Source organism: Oryzias latipes, chromosome 9, assembly GCF_002234675.1.
Source record: "Oryzias latipes chromosome 9, ASM223467v1".
Lineage (NCBI taxonomy): Eukaryota > Metazoa > Chordata > Actinopteri > Beloniformes > Adrianichthyidae > Oryzias > Oryzias latipes.
In genome coordinates this window covers 9,161,923-9,186,029 of record NC_019867.2, presented here as the reverse complement: position 1 = coordinate 9,186,029, position 24,107 = coordinate 9,161,923, and the positions used below count along the sequence as shown (strand labels likewise).

Below are 24,107 nucleotides of genomic sequence, written 5' to 3'. Positions count from 1 at the left end.
GCAAAATCATTGCTGCCGTCTTGACATTTTTGACATTTGCAGGTTAATCATTTTTAGGCACATTCCTGTAAAATGTGCCTGTTGATGAAAACAGCGGAAAACACATCAAACTCCTCATGTGTTTCACATACCTTTATGTGTCTTGTTAGCAACCCATTCCAAAGTGTTAAAGAGTTATACATAACTTGCAGCATCATAGGACTTTTGAATGGGGCAATAACCAATAAAAGCTGATGGTTAACGTCTGTCTGACTCGAGTGAACACATCCTTGTGGATATCCACAGCCATATCCTCTGCTCATTATGACAGCAGTCGGTGTGTTTATGGGTTTCTGCTCTCTGCATCTCTTTCAGGTCATAACAACCCCGGTCGTCTTATCTCCTCAAAACAGCTTTAAATGCTTTCCTGCTTGGCTCAAAAGTAGGTGCTGTTCAGCCTGGGTCTGATATGTTATCACTGCCAAAGTGTAACTTCCAATATTTTGCTTTGATTTGACTGATTTGATCCAAGAAAACAAGAACCGCAGGCATTTTTTATTTATTTGGATTAACAAAAAGATGTTTTCTGACATCATCATACAGATCAGACAAAAAAAGGATGCAGTTTTGGCAAAGTTCCCTATCTTGCAAAGAAAGTTTAGCGATTTCACACTAATTTTTAAAATTTTTAACCCTCCTGATATGAGCTACCACATGGGATTTTAAAAGTAACAGTCTTAAAAGCAAAAAATTAAAACAGATTTGGAATAAAACAACAATATAAAGAGTGAATACATAAAAAAAGAATCTGACATTGAAAATCATGCACAAGGAACAGGAGAGCATCAAGCAACAAACATCGGCAATCATTTTGAACAGTCATGTTTATGGTTGACATATTTTCACCTGCTTATTCTGCACAACAGGTCAAAAACTGTCAACAAAGAATTGAAATGGGTGTTTCAAACTCCTTCAGTTGATATTGTTGTTCAGTCTACGTTATAGGGAAACAAAACCGGCTGTGAAGCGACAGAAATGGCATTTTTTGATGGCAGATAAGAACAGAATAAGGTCACTGAAGGAGGATTTTTCAGTGTGAGCAGGTAGATGTTTATTTGGCATGTGTGTGTGTCTCATAGCTAGCTCATGTGATGACGTTTGGCCCACCGCGGCCAGTTCTCTCGTGAATGTTAGAGATCTTCAGGGCGATGGCAATAAGCGGACCGAGCACCACCTGTTCATAGGATGAAATGAAAACAAGATCAGTGAACACAGATGATGATGCTGACAAAAACTCCAACTGAATGTCACCTATTTGTTTTACTTCTCTTGCATGTGTGTATTACTTTATGTACTTGTTTGTAATTTTTATTGTTTAAATAAGTGAGAAAATAAATTGAATTGCTTTATTCACATCTTTTTTAGCCTTTAACATGAACTGCAATGCTTAACCAGAATCTTCTAATTTCTGTCTGTAATTTCTTAAAAATCAGGTAGGCTTGCCGGATTTCTCGGAATATAAGTCGCACTGGAATATAAGTTGGACCTTTGTGAGAAATGTATTCAAAAAAATACGGGAACAAGAACAAACGATTCATAATAACAATTGAGTGTATGACATCAGCTGTATTTCGATTGTCTATGAAATTGTGCAAGATGAATTTTGTGAAAGTAAATTTGCCTAATGAAAAGACGACAATTTCATCAAAAAAAAAAAGTTTTTGCGCTTGGTGGATGTGGTTTTATCGAAATTGACATTTTCCAAAACTGCTTTTCCAGCTTTCAATTCAACATGAAGGCTTCAAAATATTCAAAAATTAAATGACTGATATTTTGGCTTTCTTATTATTTGAAATATGTCAATTAAAATTTTCATTGATTAGATATCTAATCTTTCAGACACATGAAATTAATAGGTTATTGTGGCTGTCGTTCTGTTAACAGTCCATTACATTTTATAATTCAAACAAACAAACAAAAAGTTTTGTTTAATTGTTTATCCACCTTGCAGATTACATTAATTTGAAGAAAAAATTGGGTGAAATACCATTTAAGAATATCCTGTAAAAGACCAAACATCCCAGTCATGGTGTGCTGCCAACCATTGTGACTCTAGCTTGATAACGCTAAATGTGTTGTGCCAGCATCAACCATATAAATAATCTGAGTTCTTTAACTTTCAAAAGACTACAAGTCAATTACAGTCACAACAACGCATTTATGATTATTGGTAAAGAAAAAAGATCATTTTGCTGCAATCAGTTTAGTTTTGAGGCAAAAGAACTTTTTTAATTTTAAAAGTTGAGATTTGGTTGAGTGTAGGTTGCGATTGTTCACATTCAGTCTTTATACCTGAGTCTCTCGATTGTGTCGCTCAATGTCTCTCTCAAAGCTCTCGGCATAAATACGGATGGTGGCGCCCATCCCTCCATCACTTCCGCTCATCCGAAACATCAATCTGGACGCATCTGTGAAAGTGATCTTCAGACCCTAAGGAAGCAGTACAAGACAAGAAGTGTGAAGCAGGTGCCCCTTTGTTTTTTCAATAACCTTTATCAGCAGCAGGAACATCAACAAATGTTTCCTTCACTAACTAACATCATTATTATTTATCACATTTTAAAATGACCAGTCACTTTTTTTGCAGTGTTGTCATGAAAAATGTCCACTAGATGTCGCTGTTAACAACTCCAATGTTGTGCCTGACTATTTTGTTGCAAGTCCTCATCATAAATAACAAAAAATTCTTCTAAATTGTAATTTCAAGCAGGTATTTTGAGTTAATTAAAATAGGAAAAAATGTTCCTTAATAGTTAAATATATGTGATCATATTTCTGGTTTAAACATAACGTTTAAAGATCCGATTGCCTTTTATTATGTAGGTTTTGCTGAAACCTAAGACTAAAAAAGAGATCAACTTTTAGTAGGGGGACACATTTCAGTTTCAAGGAAGAGCCATGAAACCTTCATTTGACTTAAATTGACATTACACAAATTAAAGCTTTAAAATACAGTAATTAACTATAACAGTGTTTTATTTATACCAATTTTAACTTATTTTACTTTTGAGAATAGCATGAATAAAATACAGCCTGTATCAAATAAGATCCTCCCGCTGCAGCAGATTCACCTGAAATAAAGTCAAACGTTTTATTTTTTATCACAATGACTTTGGTGAACCTTCCTCTTTTTTAATATCGAATGTAAATGTGATGTTGGTGAAGAATCAAATTTTAAAACTATATCTATGCCTCTAAATGCAATTCCATACTCTAAGAACTTGAACAGCAACTGGGACTGTTATTTTTTTACTTAGTTATATGACAAGTTAAAAATATAAACACAAATAACAAATTTAAACCAATGAACTAAAACAACAAACTCATTATTTATTCAAACTGAAAAATGATCCGTATTTGGCTCTAGACTCTATAGCTTTAGGTTGCAGACCATCACCCCAAGTTTAAGCTTTGTTTATGTTTTAGTTCTTTCCTCTCAGTAAGAGTCCAAGACAGAGAAGAGACAGAGATAATGAGAGGTGATCGTCTGTCAGTCTTTCTATCTTTGAGGATGCCAGATCATCTCTAACAATAGAGTGGGAGTTATCACCGGGCTGACTAATGCTTATTAAAACAGCAGTCAACGGAGCTCAGGGGTTGTGAGCATAGGATGTACATACCAGCTGTGGTTTAATAAAAAACATTTAATTACATTTAAATTAAAATTATAATCAAAATCACCACATCAGCAAAACAAAGAGGGCATGAGCTGGTTCTAAGTTTATCCACTGTCCTTTCTGCTGTGCAGACGATACCAGCAGGTTCAGTAGCTGGCAACAAAATGCTGGCATGCCACAGCTGTGCAAATCCCTCAAGCTTTTGTCCTGTGCATTTGTGTTTGGGTGTCTTGTTTGAGTCTGTGTGTCAACCTTTCTAACTTGCAATGGAGACGGCACAAGTGAGACGACAGCTGATATAATTCTGTCCTGGGAGGAATGTGTGCTACAATAACATTCACTATGGCAACTGGGCTTTACCATTTTAAAGTGATTCACTAATTAGCTGTGGACATGCTGTAGCCCTGGTGACAGAATGAAGGATTTTGCATGTCTCCCTGATGGTTACGGGGCAAACACAACAGCAAAACCTTTTTAAGGTTAATATAAAGATTTGGAGTTTTACATTATAAAAATGAGGATGAATGTCAGTCTGATGTCCTCTGAAGTCATGGTTACACCTCTGTGTTTTTGTGTGTACAGTTAGGCAGAAGCAAAGTCGCCCTGAGTTTCCATGAGGGGAGAACAGGAGGCAGCTGGATAAACTTCACAAAGAACAAGAGGGAGAAGAGGAGCAAAGATTGCACAAGCCGAGCCAGTTATCAGTGTTTGGAATGGACATGTGCCGTTTGACATGTGTGTGCCTCTGTGTGTTGTTGGCTTGAAATGGAAGATGGATGGTCACGTCCAAACATGGAGCTTCTCAGTGGGTGGTCTGGAGGGTAAGTGCATGAAACTGACGAACAAAGAGTAACTATGTCGGCAACACCTTCAAACAGATTTTGTTAAGGGTTTTACCTAAAAGTTATTTTCTATTGTCTGTACCATTTCCCTCTATTTATTCTAAAACATTTGGTTAATTTCATTGTTATAAAAATAGGGATAATATAAGTTTCCTTGGTGCATAATTTTAGATTGGGTAAAATATCAAACCACATAAAAAGCCCAGTTTGTACTTTAAAAGGCATAAAAATTGTTATATTAAAATATTCCTGTTTATATTTACAATTGATGAATATAGAGTGTCCAAAGGCTTTTAAGATCATCTGCTTTACAAATAAAATACAGGTGAATAACTGCTCTTGAAATCATATCAATTGTCCAGGGAGAGGCCATTAGATTTCTGTGTGAAGCACCCGTTCAGTCATTTACCACTAAGCACTTCAGATCCTTTTCACTCTAAAGTAAACAGGTCCGAATACAAACAAGACAAAATTACTGTCTAGTATCAAAAATACATTAGTCCTCTGCGAGTATAATAATCTTGAAAACTGTACTGGAGGTAACAATTAATTAACCACATTATTATTTTTTTTGCAACAAAACTGAACAAAAATAGGGGCATGCCCTTTTACTGAAAGCAATTCTCAGCACTACAAATGCCTCGCAGGGGTAATTTTAGGGTTTCTCCAATGAGGTTTGGTGGGGACAAAACAAACACTGTCTTTTAACTTGATCATGTAATTTGTTAATCTTTTTCTGTCTTGAGTAACATCACACACTATACTATTATTGTAGTTAACTGTTTTCAATAACCTGTTACATGACTAATGATTTTCAACGGAATATTCTACAGGAGTGATGGACCATGTCCCTTTTAGGATTATAAATGGATTTAAACAATCAAAGAAAACAGACCAAATCATATATAAAATACCAGTGGTGGGTAAAGATGGTCTTCAGTCCAGCTTTTTATGAAACAATAAGGTCAGTAACAACATCCTTTCTCTAATTTTCTCATGACATCCTGCACTTCCGGAGTTCCCCACACTGACCTGGTTCCGCGCCACTGTTCCATCCACGGGGTCAATATACTCAAAGTTTTCGGCCCTCTCCACGCTGTAAATGCGCTCCCCCACGGCAAACTTCTGACTGGTGAAGGCTTTGTCCGAAATAACAGTCTCCAGGTCCCTCATCAGGTAAAACGCTGCGCGTGGGTCCAAGCCTTCGTAGTCAAATCTGACCACCAGTGAACAAACACACACAAAAGTAGCAAATGAAAAGGTGAAGCTGACATCAGATGACAGGTGAGGTAGAGCAGCTTCAATCAGGGTGATGAAGGTCCGCTGACTTTCAGATGAAACAACCTTGTTACCTGCAGAAGTAGTTGCGTCCAAACTTTGCCCAGTGCTCTCTGACAAGTTGCTCCACACTTTGCTTCCTGGCTGCCATGATGGACAACCACATCAAAACCGACCACAACCCATCCTTCTCACGAATGTGATCGGAGCCTGGAGGAGAGAGATCGACATCCTAACTCTGTTCTCTTCACTTTAGTTTCAAAGTAAAAGTGCTTTATCTGGCATTGAGGTTTCTTTTGACTCTTTTAGCTTCTACCAGTACATAAGCAGTGTTCTGTGATAAAAAACAAAAACACACCCTATCTGCTGTCTGTTCAACACAGACTCAGAAGCAGATTGTGCCTCTACGGCCTTTGAAAAGAGGCCATCAGTCTGTGTCCAGTTCCAGCAGCACAGTGAAGGTGTCTATTAAGGTTAAGAATGTTTCAGCAGTGTTTCCATGTGACACCCGGGAGTGGAAAATGAAGTCAAGTTTCCCTGTTAGCATGCTCACCATCTCTTTCTCTTTGGGATCACTTTTTTTTCTTTTTTTTAAACCCACACAATGAAATTATTCTCCTAAAATGTGAAAAAAGTTGCAATGGCCTACAGATTGTCACCTTTCCAGAAACAGGAAAACAGTCAGTGTTAATTCTAAAGCCCCTTATGTTTGAATTTGTCAAGTTTCAAAGATAAAGTTTAATAGCCATGATAATTATCTGATCCTTTCTTTCTCTTTCGGCTTTTCCCATCAGGGGTCGCCACAGCGAATCATCGTTTTCCACCTCACTCTGTCATGGACATCTTCTACCCTAACATTAGCCAACTTCATGTCCTCTGTTAAGACATGATAATTATCTGATAAGTTAGGAAAAAAATAATAATAATATAATAAGATAATGATAATTATCTGATAAGTTAGGAAAAAATATATCACTTTATGATCATTGTGGCTTAAATAACATGGTAAATGTTTGCATTTCTGTATGTGGAATGAAACAGGAAGGAATCTAAATGTAAAGTTAAGGGAAAAATTTCAAAAGCTGTGCACGAAGATGTAAATTTCAATGAGTAAAACTAAACAATGATTTATAACACTTATTTACTTGTTCTTATTTACGTATTCGTTTCCACATAAATATTCAATGGATCTGCAAAAAGAGCATAACTATAGTCAGGTTAGAGCAGTTTATTTCTCAGTAGCGTTCTGTGGGATTTTGGCTTCTCGGCGCCAGCGGGTACTTCTTATTTGGAATGCCACGGGGGAAGAGTCACTCAGTCCAGTTCTCATATACAGTCAATGGTTGATCCTCAGGATCAAGGGGTTGGATTAGGGGGTTAAACCACCAAATGATTCCTTAGACTTATGACTGCAGCTCATTGCTCCCCCAGGGGACGCAGAGAACCAATTACACACATCCAGGTGTATGACAACTAATACGACTTTAACCCCTTGAATCCTATTGATAGCAACATGCATCAAACCCCTTCACTCCAAAATTACCTTAATTTAGCATCTACTTGAAAGCAAAAGAATAAGTGCTTTCTTTTCATAGCTGGAAACAAATTCAGTCTTCTAGAGATTAAATGTCGTTTTCTTGTGTTGCTTGCACATCTATACATTTGTTCAGTTAATTAAAAATTAAAGAAAATCAAATAGATATCATCGTAACCCATTATTATGAAGCAGGAGCAAAATAAAATGGCCTGATCTTGTTATAATCCTTTCTTTTCTTCATAATTTCCACTCATTCGTTGCTTTTTGTTTCTCTGAACATTGAATATCTTAAAATAGTATGATGCCCTGAAGGCCATGTCACTCTCACCCTCGTGCACAAGCAAGCAAATTCATCTTTTTTAAAGATTCCTATTCCTTTTCCTCTTTTACTGAATGGACCTCCATATACGTGGAATGCACGGTGAAGGCAAAACAGTCTGAGCAAAACACTGAAGGTTAAACCGTGTAGCTGAACTACTTCTGTCAATGCTTTATGTGCCGTTAAAGAGCGGGGCTAGTGATTTACTCCACTAGGCTTCCCCTTAGCTTTTTGCCTTACAAGGATAGACAGAAAGTGAGCTTCCATGTTCCTCTGGGCTTTCCAAGTCTCTGCTCTTTCTCCATTTCTCATGAAGGTCAACATGTATCAATTTTTCAGCTTTTTTTGTCTTCTGTTAATGTTTCTTTTCACTTATGCTAAGTTATGCTGCCGTTTGAAAATGTGATCAAAATCCAAAAACTGAAAAACAACTTTTCCAATCAGGTTTATTGCGACAATAAAGAATGTTGCAACAGAAGTTTAAATAAAATGATGCACATGGAGAGCAAATGTTATATAATCTGTAGATATATTCCTATTGCAGAACAATAATATTGCCACTTGTGGCTTGTCAGTATGTTGCAAAAGTTCAGTGTCCTTTTATAGCAGAAGAATGGGGATTATTTACACATCCAGCAGGGTCACGACCCTCTCATCTATTAGACGGCTCCTGCCAGAGCTGCACGCATTTGGGACACACTGTTTCAGTTTTACTCTTGAGACAGACTGAAAGCAAGTTAAATTTGTGACGTGTGGCTGACGTCTGAGCAGTGGTCGCAACAGAATAGGTTTTTTGTTGTAGCGTAATTGTTCCGCAACAGCATGGACATGTTCGAATTCTGGATTTAGCGATGCATAAAAAAGTGAATTGATACAAAGGGGCCAACGTTAGTGGGGGTGTATTTCCACTGGGTGCACAATGACAGCTCCAGCAGCAGCTGGCTAGCATAGCCCTACAGCTACAGCCTTTTTTAAGGCACATCCACAACAGTTGCTGCAGAGGGGAGGGGAGTTTTCAGACGCAGCTGCTCAAATTTTCCAAGTAATTCCAACCATTTGAATCTACAAATTTACCTTAATTTTGATTATAATTGCTCTTACAATTGCTTTCATTTATGGATGTCTGCACAAATCTGTCATTTTGAGCATCGTGACGAAATGGTGTGTGTGCATCCTACCTGTCCCGAAGCTCTCCTCCCCACAGAGGGAACAGCGGCCAGAATCCATCAGATTTCCAAAGTACCTCCAGCCTGCAGGAGTCTCATACAAAGCCAGTTTCATGGCTTTCGCTACCCTGCATGCATGCAGAGAAGAGGCATAAGAGAGACAAAAATAAATGTACTTTTGATCACTTTTTTTTTCTTTCAGTAAATAGCATTAGAATTTTATTAGTCGGTATAAAAAAAAGCTTTTCCTCTGACCTTTAAAGTAAAGAAAACCAAATGTTCCGTGACAGGCATGATCTGCCAGCAGCTCATCCAATAACTTAATAAGGTAAAAGGCAACAGGAGGAACACGAGCCAACCACTTAGTAGATGTTCATGAAGAAGGTGAGTCATGTAGGAGATAAAAAAGAAGGAGTCTCCTGGTGTGTGCATGTAAAATGTGTTTAAAGTGAACTGTTGGAAACATTGAAACCGCAGTAATGTGACTTCTGCCTTTCTTCTGGCTGCACAGAGCAGATTTTTCAGATTTTTGTTTTACGACTCCCAAGTGTTTCACTTCTTCCCCGCTGCCTTGGCAGCAAACTTTCCAGACCAGCAGCTGTTCTCTTAAAGCAAACATAGTAAAAAGTGCTCACAGCAACATTGCATGTGGCTGGTTTAACACTAAACAATGAGCTGGTGAGCATACAGAGATGCATTTTTCATTTCATTGTAATGGGGATCATCTCACCTGAAACTTTAGCCCTTTTTTGCACTTTTTTGTACGTCTAGGAAATACATTGAAATTCAATAAAATTACAAAAATCTTTACCAAAAATTTTCTAGCAGCTAATATGCGGTCAATTGGATAAAAGTGTGATTTACTTTGTGGTCTTTTTAAACAGAAATTGCATTACCGGACACACAGGACTGTGGGGAAAATCCATTGGGAGAAGTTTGTAAAACATATGGTCAAAAGTCTTGTTTTGACAGTAAACTCTGTTTCAAGATCTGAGATTGTGTGCATATTTTTTTTACATTTTGCAACCTCTGGTAACCCCAATTTGGCGCTCTTTTTCTTTTCTTCGTTTTTTTAAATTATATTTTACTGAGGTAAGCCATGCTCTCATGGGGATGTGGGTTAACTTTGATGCGTTTCGTGAAACAACCAGGAAGAACATATTTAAGTAGGAGGGGATAAAAAAACGTTTTAGTGTTCACAATTTAAAACTTTGCCTTCACTCTTAGAGCTGAAGACATGTGGATCATCTAAAAAAATTAGAGAAAAATCAAACAGACTTGGATTATTAAAGAACTCAAAGTGGAAACAATAGGACGTTGTTCTTTTAAATAGTACTTTACGTGGGGTTGGGTGTTTTCCGACTGTCAAGCATCGAAAGTCAAAAATAAACTTTAAACATTCACTTGAAAAGAATTTGTTTTCATGTAATCTTTTAAAACTGGTTTTACTTTGGGTTTCTGTAACAAAAACTGGTAATGGATTCCACATTGTTATGACTCTTTTGTACGGATCTAGAATGCATTTGATCAGGATTTTTGTTTATGACCACAGAAATCCTGCTGGGCACCACAACTATGTTAATCTCCTACATAACTAATTTCAGAATACTAAAAGGTTAAATACCAGCCTCATGTCTACTCTGAGCCATGAGAGTCTTCCATGCATGTTTTCCATACTCACGCCAGGTGGAAATGCCAAAGCAACCCTTACAACTTGAAGCTATTCAGAGTTTGGAAATGGCCACCCAACCGAACAGGTGAGCAGCAATCAAGGTGACTTAAAAATACTTTTTTCCAACTTTTCTAATTTACTTTCACAATCCGTTGTTGTTTAGACAGAAGTGTGTAGATTGACACATTGTATTTAGATTATGCAAAATTCAAATGAGCACTGCAATTGGTCAGAACATAGGGTAAATTGTTTATAAATATAGACAGAAGTCCCTGAGGGACTCCACACTGTAAACAATTTAGAAAAAAAACTCCCATAAAAGAAACAGAAGATCATCAGATAAAGCTCTATTTAGAGGTGGATACCTGATGAATTACATCAACTTATTTCATAATAACCAATGAGAAAATACTATAAAAAGTCAAATAAAGCTGTTCCAATCACTATTTTATTATCTGCACATACCAACCATTTGACATCCAAATTACCGATAACTTAAACTAAACTTCCCCATTTAATTTTCTGATTTTTTTATACTTAGTTAAGAAAAATGTGGACAACTATCACCTCTATAAATGTTGCTGATAATGTTTTAAAGGCCCTGAAAATTGTTTAAGCATAATTTCAGGATTATTTGCCCAGAAATAGATGGAACAAACCCTCTACTAGTCAAACTGTGTGAAGAGCTCGGTTCTGTCTAATTTCCTTCTATCTCAGAACATCATCAACACCACTGCAAAGATCTATACAAAAAGTAAACACGCTTTCCTGCGTTGATTTCTACCCATTTTCAAGCCAACAGAACCCACGTGTGGACATGTCAGTCTGTGGGAAACCGCAGTGACATGTCTGCGCATGCGGGTGGTTCCAGGAGCTTCTTTTTACACGTTCTCATAATCATCAGTTAGATAAATAAACTCCACAGTGCCCTACACAGTTGTTTACAAGATGATGGGATGAATGGCCAAATAAGGATAAACCAAGTTTATCTATCCATCTCCTGGGATGCAAGCGCTGAAACGGAAGGCCAGGCATTCTTGAAAGTAAAACACACTCAGTCCCTCCAAAAAGAGTACGGCGTTTTTGATGTTGGGTCTCCAATCAAGAAAAGCACCAACTAAAACCACAACAGGATTGATGAAGCACAAACCAAGAAGGGAAGTGTGTTATCCTTAAGTTTAACAAAGTTGAAAGACAGTTTAGGCAGCAGCTGAATGGTTTGTTTTCTCAATTAATAATCACAACCACATAAAATCATATTAAGATTACAGCAAAAATACAGCCAAACTGTGTTTTCCTTAATTGCGAAAATTTGGAACAGTTGTATATATTTGTGGTTGTAATCTTTTACTAAACCTCTGATCATTTGACTCAACAGTTGGCAATGTTAACATTACATACTGAACACAAATTAAAGAAACAAAGTCAACAAGTTGTTAAAATTTGTACAGAAATGTTTGAAATGAAAGAAAAGGTAACGTGTATTTAAAACAGGATCCTTAAAGTATTAAAAAGGCTCCTCACAAAACTACTATTTCATATAATTAATCACTTTTACTGGAGTTTTGCTATTTTTGAACTTTTTTCTGCCGGTGAAAGAGCAAACAAGCTTTACACATACATATGTGACTTGGGAAAAAGTATCACCTTTCATTTTTGCATAATTTTTATGATTGCAAAATAAAAAAATAAAAAAGAGGAAATCTTTTTACTTAGGTACTTCCCATCATCCTCAATGCCATTAGTGCACTAACACACAACTCGCTTTTCAAGATGCAAGAAAGAACCCCTTTGTGGGAAAAACCCACAAAGATACTTTTAATAAAAAAAATAAGAAGCTACATGTCTTACAGCACCTTTTTTTCTAAACAAATCTAATTTGATGCTTCTCATACCAAGCTCCAGTATGTTTCTGTTTTTGTAAAAATATCACCAAATGTTTTGTTATACTTTCTATATTTTAACATGTTTTTACATTTTAATTTGTGTTTTGCCAGGTTTTTAACACAACACTATTTGACTCAGTTTAATTAAATCATTATCTCTCCTTTTCATTTATTTTTAAGGCTTGTTTGATGGCTAAACTTTTAATGTGTGGTATCATATTTTTGAAAGGTCTGTTTAAATCAATTTAATTATTATTGTTATTTATTTATTATATATATATATATATATATATATATATATATATATATATATATATATATATATATATATATATATATATATATATATTATATATATTATTATTGTTACTGTTGATTTGCAGAAACATTTGCCTCAAAGTCAAAGAGTCTTAAAAAAAACGCAATGATCGTCAAGCCTGGGATTCGAACCCCACTGACTGACAAATTGGAATCTGCAGCTCCTGGGCTACTTTCCGTGTGGATTTTCAACCTTGTAACAGCACTTCTACTTGAATAGGTGTTTTTTCTACCTCCGGTCAAATGTAATCTAACGATCTTTAAGTCCATAAGAGAATTTAAAAGAAACTATTGACTATTTATGGGGCAACAGTGGCTCAGGTGGTTGAGCGGGTCGTCCAATGATCGAAGGGTTGGCGGTTCGATCCCCGCTCCCACCAGCCAAAATGTCGTTGTGTCCTTGGGCAAGACACTTCACCCTCCTTGCCTCCAGTGTGGCTCCACTGGTGTGTGAATGTGTATGAATGATCCCGGTGATGGTCAGAGGGGCCATAGGCGCGAAATGGCAGCCACGCCTCTGTCAGTCTGCCCCAGGGCAGCTGTGGCTACAACCATAGCTTACCATCACCAAGTATGAATGAGGAGTGAATGAATAATGGACACAATGTAAGCGCTTTGGGTGTCTTGAAAAGCGCAGATAAATCCAATCCATTATTATTATTATTACTATTTACCAAAGAAATGGTTCAACCATTTTTTTTTAATCCAAAATAGTTATTCAGATATTCAGATATGAGGAGGTATCGTGGCATTATCAATACTAATACTGTATTTCCATTGTATAGCTGCTACTACTTTATTATTCACTATAGTTTTTTAATAAAATTTATGAAACATTTACATCAATGAAAACGGCTGAATATATTGGCTTATTGGTTTATGGTTTATTTCTTTCCTTACATTTATAGTGTGAGGAAATGACTGCCTTTGCGTTGTCTTTTCCCAAACACAGCGCAGTGGCCTTGCTTGTTGAAGATAGCTCAGTGTGGACTTAATAGCTATTCAGTCTAAAAGTGTTGCGCTTTATTAAAGCTTGACTGCAAACATTTATGGCCAAAACACAAACTAAATATCAGATATATTTTCTCTGAGGGCTTTCTTTAGGATCTGTTTTAGAAGTTGCAATTCTGCCATTTTTAATTAGTCTATGATCACTTAAAGGATTTCACAGGAAACATGCACTTGCAGATTTAACTATGAGCTTGCTTGGCTTGTTTTTTTTTACAAGTATTTCAGAAGTAGACAGGATAACAGCATTAAGTGTTTTTTTTTCTTTTTGTCAGTTTTTCATTTTAATTAGTGAGAAAAATAAATGTATTTTGTACGTCTTTGCTTTTGTTTGTTTTTTTGCTAAATAAAAGCTTTCAAAACAGCGTTTGATTGGTTAAACTGTAAAAATAAAATTGACATACTCTACTTTTGTATTAGCAGTAGTTTCATGAATATAAATAAAGGTAGGCAAACTACCAAAATAAAATAAAGTTACATTAAATCAAACTTTCTCCTTGTTGTTTTTTCCTTCCGAGCAGATTTTTGAACTCTTTCTTCATCCAGATAACCTCCATCTTTGGTTCCGTTGGAGGACAAGCAGATGTTTCCTTTCCCAACACCCCTCATGCACACAAACACACACACTCATGTTCATTTTTCCCTCATGTCACCAACACTTCCCTAATATGCGTTCACAGAGGCTACAAACTTGATAGATCTTTTTTTATAAAGAATCAAATTCTAACCTGACAATCTCAACACATATGTGTTGTGTTTTTACCACAATAAATCAAACAGTTACACACATTACTGTACAGTCTCCAATAGCTGTTATCAGGACTTTAATGTGCCTGATGATTCACAAACACACAACCGGGAGGAGTATTAGTCTAAACTGGAAGCCACAAATTCTCCTAAAAAGGAGTCCGCTTGGACAGACTCCAGGTTTTGACAGCACTTTGCTGGCTATACTTCAACACTTTCTGGAGTTCGTCAGAGACATACAGACATATACATCAGTGTTGCAGTAGATAATTGAGTGGCTGTTGTGTGGCTGATGGCTGAGCATTGAGACCTCCAGCAGTGGCGATGCTTATGGATACTTATGAGTGCAGAGGAGGCAGACATACTGAACTTCGTGGCAGATTTAATGTCCTCGGGCATGCTGATGATTTAGGTGTAGGAACATCATCTTACACAACATAACTTGTTTACAAAGCTGTTGGACAGCCTCGAGCACTGTAAGTATAGGGACTGTAGGAGGGATCATTGTACTTCTGCTCTTCCTAGATTTCAAAAGATAATTTTATGTTATTTGCTGTAAGTGTGCTCACATCAACATAAAAGATCAGCAAGATAAATACAAAAGCTAATTCTAAGTCATTTTTGTTACACTACATTTAAGTATGTGTGCTGCTTGATAGCCCTCTTAGTGGGACATGTGACACTTTGTCAGTGATTGTGTGTGTGTGCTTGTGTGTGTTTGGGAGGTGCGGTTGTGTGGAAGATACAGTGAAGCTGACCAAAGAAAAAGAGATGGTGAAAGCAAGCAGCTCCTTCAGTTTGATCATTGCAGTTATCATGAGACTGCCTCGGGACAGGATCAGTGCTACAACACAACAGTGTGTGTCTGTGTGTCTACAGCTCCTCTGTCTACAAAATGAAAGCAGGACCTCTGCAAGGCAAGACCGCACTTCACATGCTTAGAAAGTTAAAGAGGCTATATCAGGTTATTTTTTGATGATACAGTAAACCAAAAATCTTTTTATTTGATCAGCTCCTCGTGCATCTTCCCTATGCACCCCAAGCAGTTCCAGTAAATCTCCTGTCCTTGTATAGACCAGGCTTCTTCTGATTGGTTGATTTGACTATTAAGACAACTTTGTGTCTCTCATGATCCCTGCTGTCTTTAAATTGGCTTACTATTAGGAATATATATATATATATATATATATATATATATATATATATATATATATATATATATATATATATATATATATATATATATATATATATATATATATATATATATATATATATATATATATACATATAATCCATATTTTGGAATGGAAACGGGCAAGGAGACTAAACTATAAATTGTCCTGGAGCTTCAAGAAAAAACAATCTAGTCTTTGTTTATCCTGCAAATATCTTCACATTAAAAAAAGGGCAACAGAACATAAAAAAAGTAAAACATGAGTTTCTGGAAATCTAGAAAACGGTTTAAAAAAAAGTAACTTTCTATCAAATCATATTTTGTACTTAGTTGTGTTCACAAACACAAAAGGAAACAAAAGCTCCAGTTTCTTATGTCCAGGAAAAACAAACTGCATCCACTGCTGCCCATTTTAAGTTCTGCATCTGTAAAGTGGTGTTAATAGCCAAAATTTGTTTGGACTTTACCAGGTGAATGCTGAGACAACCAAGCTTGTTAACTGTTGTACTACCCACCCCCCACCCCCTTGGCCAAAATACTCTGAATTCGGATAATGGCCATACAAAATGGCCTTCACAGGAAAGAAGTATAGTCAGAAAAATGTTTCAGTAAGGTATGTACTGTAGGTAAGAGGGAGGAAATATTCCAAAGTCTTATTTTGTAAAAGAAACCCATTCCTAACTTAATACCATTTTTATAGTAAATAAATAACATTTGCAAGATGACATATGGTGAAAAAAGCTAAAGAGCTGTCAAAATGTTCCTTTAAACCACAAATACAGAAAAGGAAAGGGAAGTTTTAAAACATACATTATCAGTATTCTAGGTCAACTTTCTCATTGTCCTTGCCATCACTTAAGGGGTGGGAGGTGTGAAAGGAGTGGGGGGCTAGGTACGGGGAGGGGGGCCCTATTTATTTATTTATTATTTTTTATTTTATTTTTAATTCGTCAATACTTGTTTTTATATTTTGTTGTGTTTTAATGTGAAGCACTTTGTGTTATATTTTTATATGAAAAGTGCTTTATAAATAAAGTTTGATTTGATTTGATTTGAACTAATAATCAAACCTTAAAAAGGAGTAGAATGTTTTTTCTATGGAGTTCTGAAAAAAGTATTGGGGCCCTCAGGCTTATCAATGAGTCAATATTTTGTTGTGAACAAACAGTAAAGCACATTCTGAAAAGATCAACCTGACCACAGTAAAACAAAGTGGTTACGGAGGGAAACTCTGGGGCTGTTTGCTTTGACGGTGGAAACCAGTGATGTTTGAAGACTGATTCAATCTAGTTTTAAGATGTTTCAGCCAAAATGTCTTTGTGGAAGCCAAAGCTTGGCCTTCCCCGAACCTTTTAATGGAAATATTCCAAATAAACCACCCAAACGTCACTTTAGAAGAAAGGTCTTGAATAAACACAAAACACAATCTGTGGTGGCACTGAAACAAGGAGAATTATGGGATGGAAACCAATACTATAGTGAGGTAGGTTCTGTGGAATTGTAAGATGCTACTACAATATAGCCAGATTCTGGCACTGCTTTTTGTGTTTATAGTTAAATTTTATTATTTTAACTCTATTGAACCATTTAAATTTCTTTCTTTTTATTTGCTGATATTAAAGTTCCTCTCCAATCGTCTTTTGATGCATTGTAAAAGGGTCCCCAGTTGTCTTTTAATTATATTTATGCTGTTTTTAGTCATGAAATCAAAAAACCTGGGTCATTTTCTAGGGCATAGTTTCTGCAGAGTAGCAGGCGTTTGTTAGATATGTTTCTCTGAGTTGTGGGGAGAAGCGTTGGCGCGAAGCAACTCTGGTCCCTCTTCCTCTCCTCTTTACTGAGAGTTCTGAGCAGGAAGCTTGTGACCCGCCCAGCATATTTTCTACATCACAAAGACGCTCTTTTTTCAAACAGCAGTTTTTCCTCTGCTCCTGATTCACAACCCCTTAAATAAAGGAATGATCACATGTTCAATTTAGAGCTGAATTTTCTTGATATATGTCCTCCATCATCAGAAAATGACACACAGAACAGGCGAAGGTACATTCAGCAAAAATATATCATGCTGTGGTTCAACAACAAAAGTATGCTTAACACAGCTTTAATGTGCAGCAACAGGACCAAGAGATTGCATTTTTGTTTTGGGACTAGTTCACTAGATAAAGCTGACAAACATTCATCCTGGACAAAAACCATTTGTGAACATGAGAGCAGATTGGTCACAGGTGAATCACACACAGATCCTTCCCAAATAGAAGCTGAACATTTAAACCCTGTTCACACAGATGCGTCTCAGAATCTTTGAGTGTTGAGTTGGGTACAGCACTGATTTGACTCTTTTAAATGAGAACATCTTCTCCAGAGACGGCGTGAGGTGACTGCTGTGGAAAAAGGGCCACACATTCACAACATTCTCAGAGACACGGCTCAAAAGGCAACGGTTTTAAAATTACGATGCTTGAGGGAGTTACACAAACCATACAGTATGTACTACATGTCCTGCACTCTTTTTCGCCAGGATAAATAAAGTTTATATCAAATTTTAAATAAATACAGGAATGAGATCAAATCACGACTGAACTCCTAGTATTGGAGAAATGATTCTGACTGGAAAGATCTTTAACTGTATTGGTTTATTTGCTTCTGTACGACCCTGATGTTAAAAAAATTGGATAAAGTTGGAGTATTTTGCCATTTGGGATTTTGTGTTTTTTGGTAACTTTTGAAGTTGCCCTTTACCCTGACATTCCCGCTTTGCACATTCATATTCTTTTGTGTGTTTCTCTTGTTTATCCTGGTCAGATCTACCTTCTGTGTGGTTCTGTTTATGTTTTCATAGCTGCTCTTTGGCAGTAATTATCATCCACAGCAAACATACTCAGTTTGCTTCATTCTCTGCCAAATCTTCCCTGTTTTCCTGTGTCTTAGCTTGTTTTGGTAAAAAAAAGAATAATCAACATAGCAATAAAGAACAAGTGGAAAATGTATATAAAAGAAAGTGACAAAAAATGTTGAGTATTAGAAAATACATCTTATATGTCTAAAAAAATAGAGAGCATGTGCTTAAAAGACGTCAACTATGAAGACTTTACTGACCAAAGAGCTCTCCATGGTAAAAAGAAAAAGTGCATATTCCCAAATACACACAAAGATAATATTCACTTGGAAATTTAGCAATATCCCCTTATGGCAGAGACTTTGTTTTATTAAAAAACATGATTTAAATTGGCATATTCTTTTCCCATAAGTTATGTATGACATAAATGAGCAGAACACTGTTGAGGCCTGCTGGGTGGAGTGCCGTGCAGGGATCTCTCCAGCTGGAACAATGTCAATGGAGAGGATTTTATAGCTGTGAGTACACGCTCAGCAGTCTTTGCTTGGCTCTCATCTTACATAACGGATAATATATTTATAGTTAGTGAGTAAATTTGTGTGGGTGCACATGAGGAGGGGCATTTAAGTGATCTCAAGGCGGGTGTGGTCCTCCTCCGGAGAATCTACTCAGCAGGGGTCAGTGAAAAATGTCCTGGTGGGAGTGACATGACTCTCTAGATCTAGTGATTGTGTACTTGTGTGTGGGGGTTTTCTTCTACCTGTCGAGGGCACAGCTGGTGGCCATACTCCTTGCAAAGCCTCTGACGCCATGCTGTTTGAAGTACGGGATGGTGGAGAGGTTAGCAGCCATGATGGCAACCGAGTCTGACGGATTCACAAAGAAGCCGTTTTCTCCCAGGATCATGTAGCGGTCCTGACAGCAAAAGCAGAGTTCAAGTCTCATTTAGACAGTTACACCTTGTAGCAAAGAAAAAGAATAAATAATCATAATACATGTCCCTGAACATCTTAGTCAACGTTTTTTGTCAACAAATTCAGTGAAAACATCAAAACAGTTATTTGAATTGCTCACTGCTTTAAATCCCAGTTCTGCTTTGGTGTAGATAACAGTCTGTAGTGTGTTTTGAGTCAAACCATCATCTTCCAGTCCAGCTGTAACCAATGCTCACATGCCTGAATTAGTATATCATTTTAAAAATCAAAGCTGCGGCTAGATGGCTCAGTTGGCTGCATGTAGGACTAGTACATAGGGAGTCAGGAGTGACGAGCTTCATCCAGTGTGGGTCGTTGGGCAAGACCCTTCGCACAACTGCCAACTACGCAGGCGCAACAAGGCCCAAGTCTGAGTCCTCCCCGTGCCGGTCCCCCAGTCCAGATAAAAGTCATGGTGGTGTCAGAAAGTACATCTAAATCTCTGCCAAACCACCTGTGCAAATCATTGAAAGCTGAACCACTTTGGCGACCCCAGAAGGGATATGCTGAAAGAGGAACAACTTTAAAAATCGCAGCTCATCTTTTGTTCCTAAAAGCAAATGATTCTTGCCAGAAATCCTGAGTCCCATCACGGTCAGTGTTACGAGTTGTTGTGAGGTCACTTGGTCTGAATGAGACCAAAAAACCACAATGACGGTGAGATTCAGATCGCTGATGCTGAGATAACTCACAACAGCTGGGGCGTGTGCAAGTGTGTATGGAAATGTCTACTGAATGACTCAACAAGAAAAGTTATCAGATTGTTGGATCACCATGTTCAATCCGGGGTTTAGCTCTGACAGGTTTTTGTCAGCATAAACAAAGAAAAAAACAAATACAAATAAACAATGTATTATAGGGGAGGAGATAGTCTTCGGTTCAGCTTGTATCCACCCAAAAACCTTAGCTGGTTTCCACTGAACCGGAAAATATATTTCCAAATTGAAAAAGGATGTAGTCATCATTGGCTCCTTTCATAACCATTATTTCATTTTAGTTTTAAAAAGGGAAAATAGTCATCGATAAGGAATACAAGGATGTTCTCGCTAACGCCTGTATTTTATTTAAAAAGAACTATGCTACATTTGATAAGAACATTCAAATGTTTTTTTTATTATTTTAAGAGGGAGTTTGACCAAAACTATTTCATCATCAACTTTTGTTATGATTTATTACCCAAAAATTGAGACATATTGTGTTTGTCTGTGTAGTAACATGTCATTTTGTTCTCATGTAAACCCTAAATGAGTAAGGGTTTTTAAAAAGTTGCAATTAAGTAAGTATGTCATAAGAAGTGATACATTTACCATAAAACAGCTTTCCTCAAACAAAGAGGTGGTAGATTGTACAATGTGAGTTTCAAATTGAAAGCATCTGTTCATAAGAAGAAAGTAAAAAAAGTGCAAGACATGTTGTATTCTAATTCAAATTGATTGTCACATCCATATACACATAGTACAATATAAAATGAAATGCACGACTGTCCAATAGAGTACAAGGCCTAAATATTAGAGTAGTAAAAGTGTCCATGTGGTACAAAGTGTTAAAAGTGTATAAAATATAGATGTGCTTAGATTAGAGTTTGAACTTGAAGGTTTAAAAAAGTGCAAAGCGTTTTATATTTGTTCTGTCCATTATTTCTGTGACTTAATATTGCATAGTTGTCTTTTAAAAATCCTTAGCTCAAAAAAAATCAACTCAAAATAATAATATTATGACATATTGTGACTATGTTTGCTAATAAATCCAGTTTGGACCTGGAGAAGCCTCTGACTGAAGACACTTCCTAAAACGTGTGGAAGTGTACATGTTTTCTGTTACATTGATCCACTTTTGCAAACATTTAAAGTCTTCTACTGACTAAAATCTCAGAATACTACAGACTCAGCAACACATCTGTCAGTGTAAAAGTGATGGTTTTTGAAAGGGGATTTATGGGATGTATAAAAAACTCACCCCATCTGCATCAAATGCAGCCCCAAAGCCAAAGTCCCCTCCTTTCATGGCTTCTACCAGAGATGTGGCGTAGGTCAGGTTGGGCTCAGGAGGTCGTCCGCCGAAGTCCTCCAAAGGGACACAGTTGACTGCAGAGTTAGCAGGAGCTCCGAGTTCATCACACAGGATCCTACGCACGTAGGGACCCATCACTGTATTAAGAGGGAGGACAGGGGGGGAAAAAACATTTCACTTGCTGTGACAACATCTTGGAGATGATTTTAGAGTTATGTCCACCTCCATTCATTGCATCGATGTGTATCTTCAGCTGGTCAGGTCCTGTAAGGAGACTTTTTATGGCTGAAAAGTCGAAGATGCTTCGGAGCAGCTGGAGATACACTTCAACTGAGTCTACAATTTCAACTGGAAACACAGAACAAAGTCACTGTTAGGTGAAAACAAAGAAAAAATGTGTTTGTCTATATTTTCTGGAAATACTCAATAGAAAATCCTTTTTGACATAACATTTATGATGCACACAAGTGTTGACTGGACAACCTCTGTACCTCTGAAAGGTTTGAACTTGTTCTCAAGATCAAACTCCTGTCTCCCCAGCCTTGAGAGGTCAATCCGCAAATCAGGGCAGATGGCATACTCCTCCAATGTCCGGCTCACCTGAGAGATGCGTTCCATCACTGTATCTGAGGACGGACCTGCAAGAAGACATCCACAAACTCATCAAATTTTCTGATTAAACCGCGTCAGCAATCTACATTTGACTTCTAAATAGCAAATCTTTTGCTGCCCTCACCTCCATTAGCCACATTGAACTTGATCCCAAAGTTTCCACCAGGTCCACCGGAGTTGTGACTTGCGGTGAGGATGATGCCGCCGATCGCCTTGATCTTCCTGATGATGCAGGAAACAGCGGGGGTGGATAGTAGGCTGTTGTGACCGATTACCAGACGACCGATCTGCGCGGCACAAATGTATGTGCAGTCAATCATTCTGGTGTTACACTAAATGAAAAGAAAAGCGTCACTTTCCCTACCCTGATAGTTGCATTCTAACACATCAAAGTTTCTTTAATGGACCAACTGCTACAAATAACAAATAGCAAAGGATCTAATTTAGAGGGAGTGGATGACAGAGCTGCCCTATTTATATTTTGCATCTACTTATAAGTGGGTAATAACACCAAGCTATAATTCCATACATAAATAACAAGTGTGCTCACCAGATAGGAATTAAAAAAGGTGAAATGCATGCATACACACTGAAACACGAGTTCAAGCTTGATGCATCATTAGTTTGTAAGTGTTTCCTTCTGGTCTATTGTCACTCAGCATGACTGGGGATCCCTGCATGCATGGACAGTTTGGAGAGGTGGTGCTCTGGTGTGGGGCTGCAGGAGGAGGAGGTGTGGCAAACATAGGCAGGAAAAACAGAGCAGGATGGATGGAAGTGCTGATAAGGTTGACATCAGAGACATTTGGCTGGGGCCAGCAGAAACTCAAAAAAAACACCCCACTAATTCTGTTCTTTCAGTTTTTTTTCTTTCACTCTGGAAATTATCCTTACTCCTCCTTACTCCTGTTAATCTGCAAGTTCAAATAAGTGTCGGTATTGCACTGCAATAAAGATATTTTTAGAAAAATCAACAGAAATGTGGCAGCATTATAGATTGGAAATTATCTAAGACTAAACAGAAACTTTATTAAACACTGGATGATATTTTCTAGTAATTTTCCTGAATAAATTAAGCTTGACAGCACAAAGCTGGTTGACGGAGGGGAACAGATGCATGGAAGTCCCTGAGGTCCCCTCTGCCTTTATTCTTACCCCGTTGGCAGCTGCCATCTGCACTATCACCTCGGTGGCAGCTCTGCTGAAGTAGCGGCCGTCGCTGCCCACCACCATGGTGCAGCCCTGCCGGTCCCGCAGGTCGATGGAGGACAGCAGGCTCTGGATGTAGTTCTGTAGGTAGTTCCTCTTCCCCTCGAACACAGCCGTCTTCCTTCGCAGGCCGCTGGTACCGGGCCGCTGGTCCTCAAAGGGGGACGTTTGGACCGTCACCACTGGGATGGGACTTAACTCCATCCTTGTTGTCAAGAGAAGATTAAACAAACTGCAAAGGAGTGCTGGTCCTGGACGAGGAGGGCAACTGGGCCAGCAGTCCCACACAGGGATGACAGGAATTTTGGGGAAAAACTGTCACTCATGAAAGAAAAAGCACATAGTCCAAAGCTGGCTGACTGAGTCAGGACTGACTGGATCTAACAGACACCAAAACGCCCCTCTGCTGTGAGGACAACTCCCTCTTTCCCTAAAACCAGCAAGAAGAAAAAAAAGAGGGTGGGACAAAGTATTCAACGCTTACAATCAGCTGAGCCTCCAGACCAAAATAGAAATCCCATTTGGCTGATGGGACAGGGGGAATTGTGTCAACCAGAAGGGAAACTGGACTCTGTTGGGCTCAATAAGAGAAAATATAATGCTGACTGTAGTTATAGTGGCAGCTGATGAAAAGAAGTTATTTGTTTATGAAAAAGTGCAAGAAGTACCAAAACAGACTGAGAAAACGCAAGAACTGAATAATTAGGCTATCTAATGCCTAGTTCTGTTTTTCATAGAATTTGTTGGTCTAAAAATATGGCATTATAAATTGTTGTCCTCCTATATTAAAGTTTTCCCTATATGAATATTATTTGGGCATAATTGTTTTGTTAAAAACGCCCTAAATTCCATAACTTACG

General features: G+C 37.6%; 1 protein-coding gene across 1 annotated transcript; it reads right to left on the bottom strand.

The window, feature by feature from the left end:
* Positions 1-523: 523 nt before the first annotated feature.
* On the bottom strand, positions 524-23,688 carry LOC101165066 (phosphoglucomutase-like protein 5). Its single transcript, XM_004072227.4, has 11 exons — positions 23,194-23,688; positions 22,163-22,325; positions 21,918-22,064; positions 21,649-21,774; positions 21,373-21,563; positions 19,203-19,357; positions 8,811-8,926; positions 5,851-5,986; positions 5,531-5,714; positions 2,332-2,469; positions 524-1,213 (listed from the first exon to the last, which is right to left on the bottom strand). The coding sequence occupies exons 1-11, from the start codon at positions 23,449-23,451 to the stop codon at positions 1,124-1,126; spliced, it is 1,704 nt and encodes a 567-aa protein (XP_004072275.1). The 5' UTR covers positions 23,452-23,688; the 3' UTR covers positions 524-1,123.
* Between the last annotated feature and the right edge of the window lie 419 nt (positions 23,689-24,107).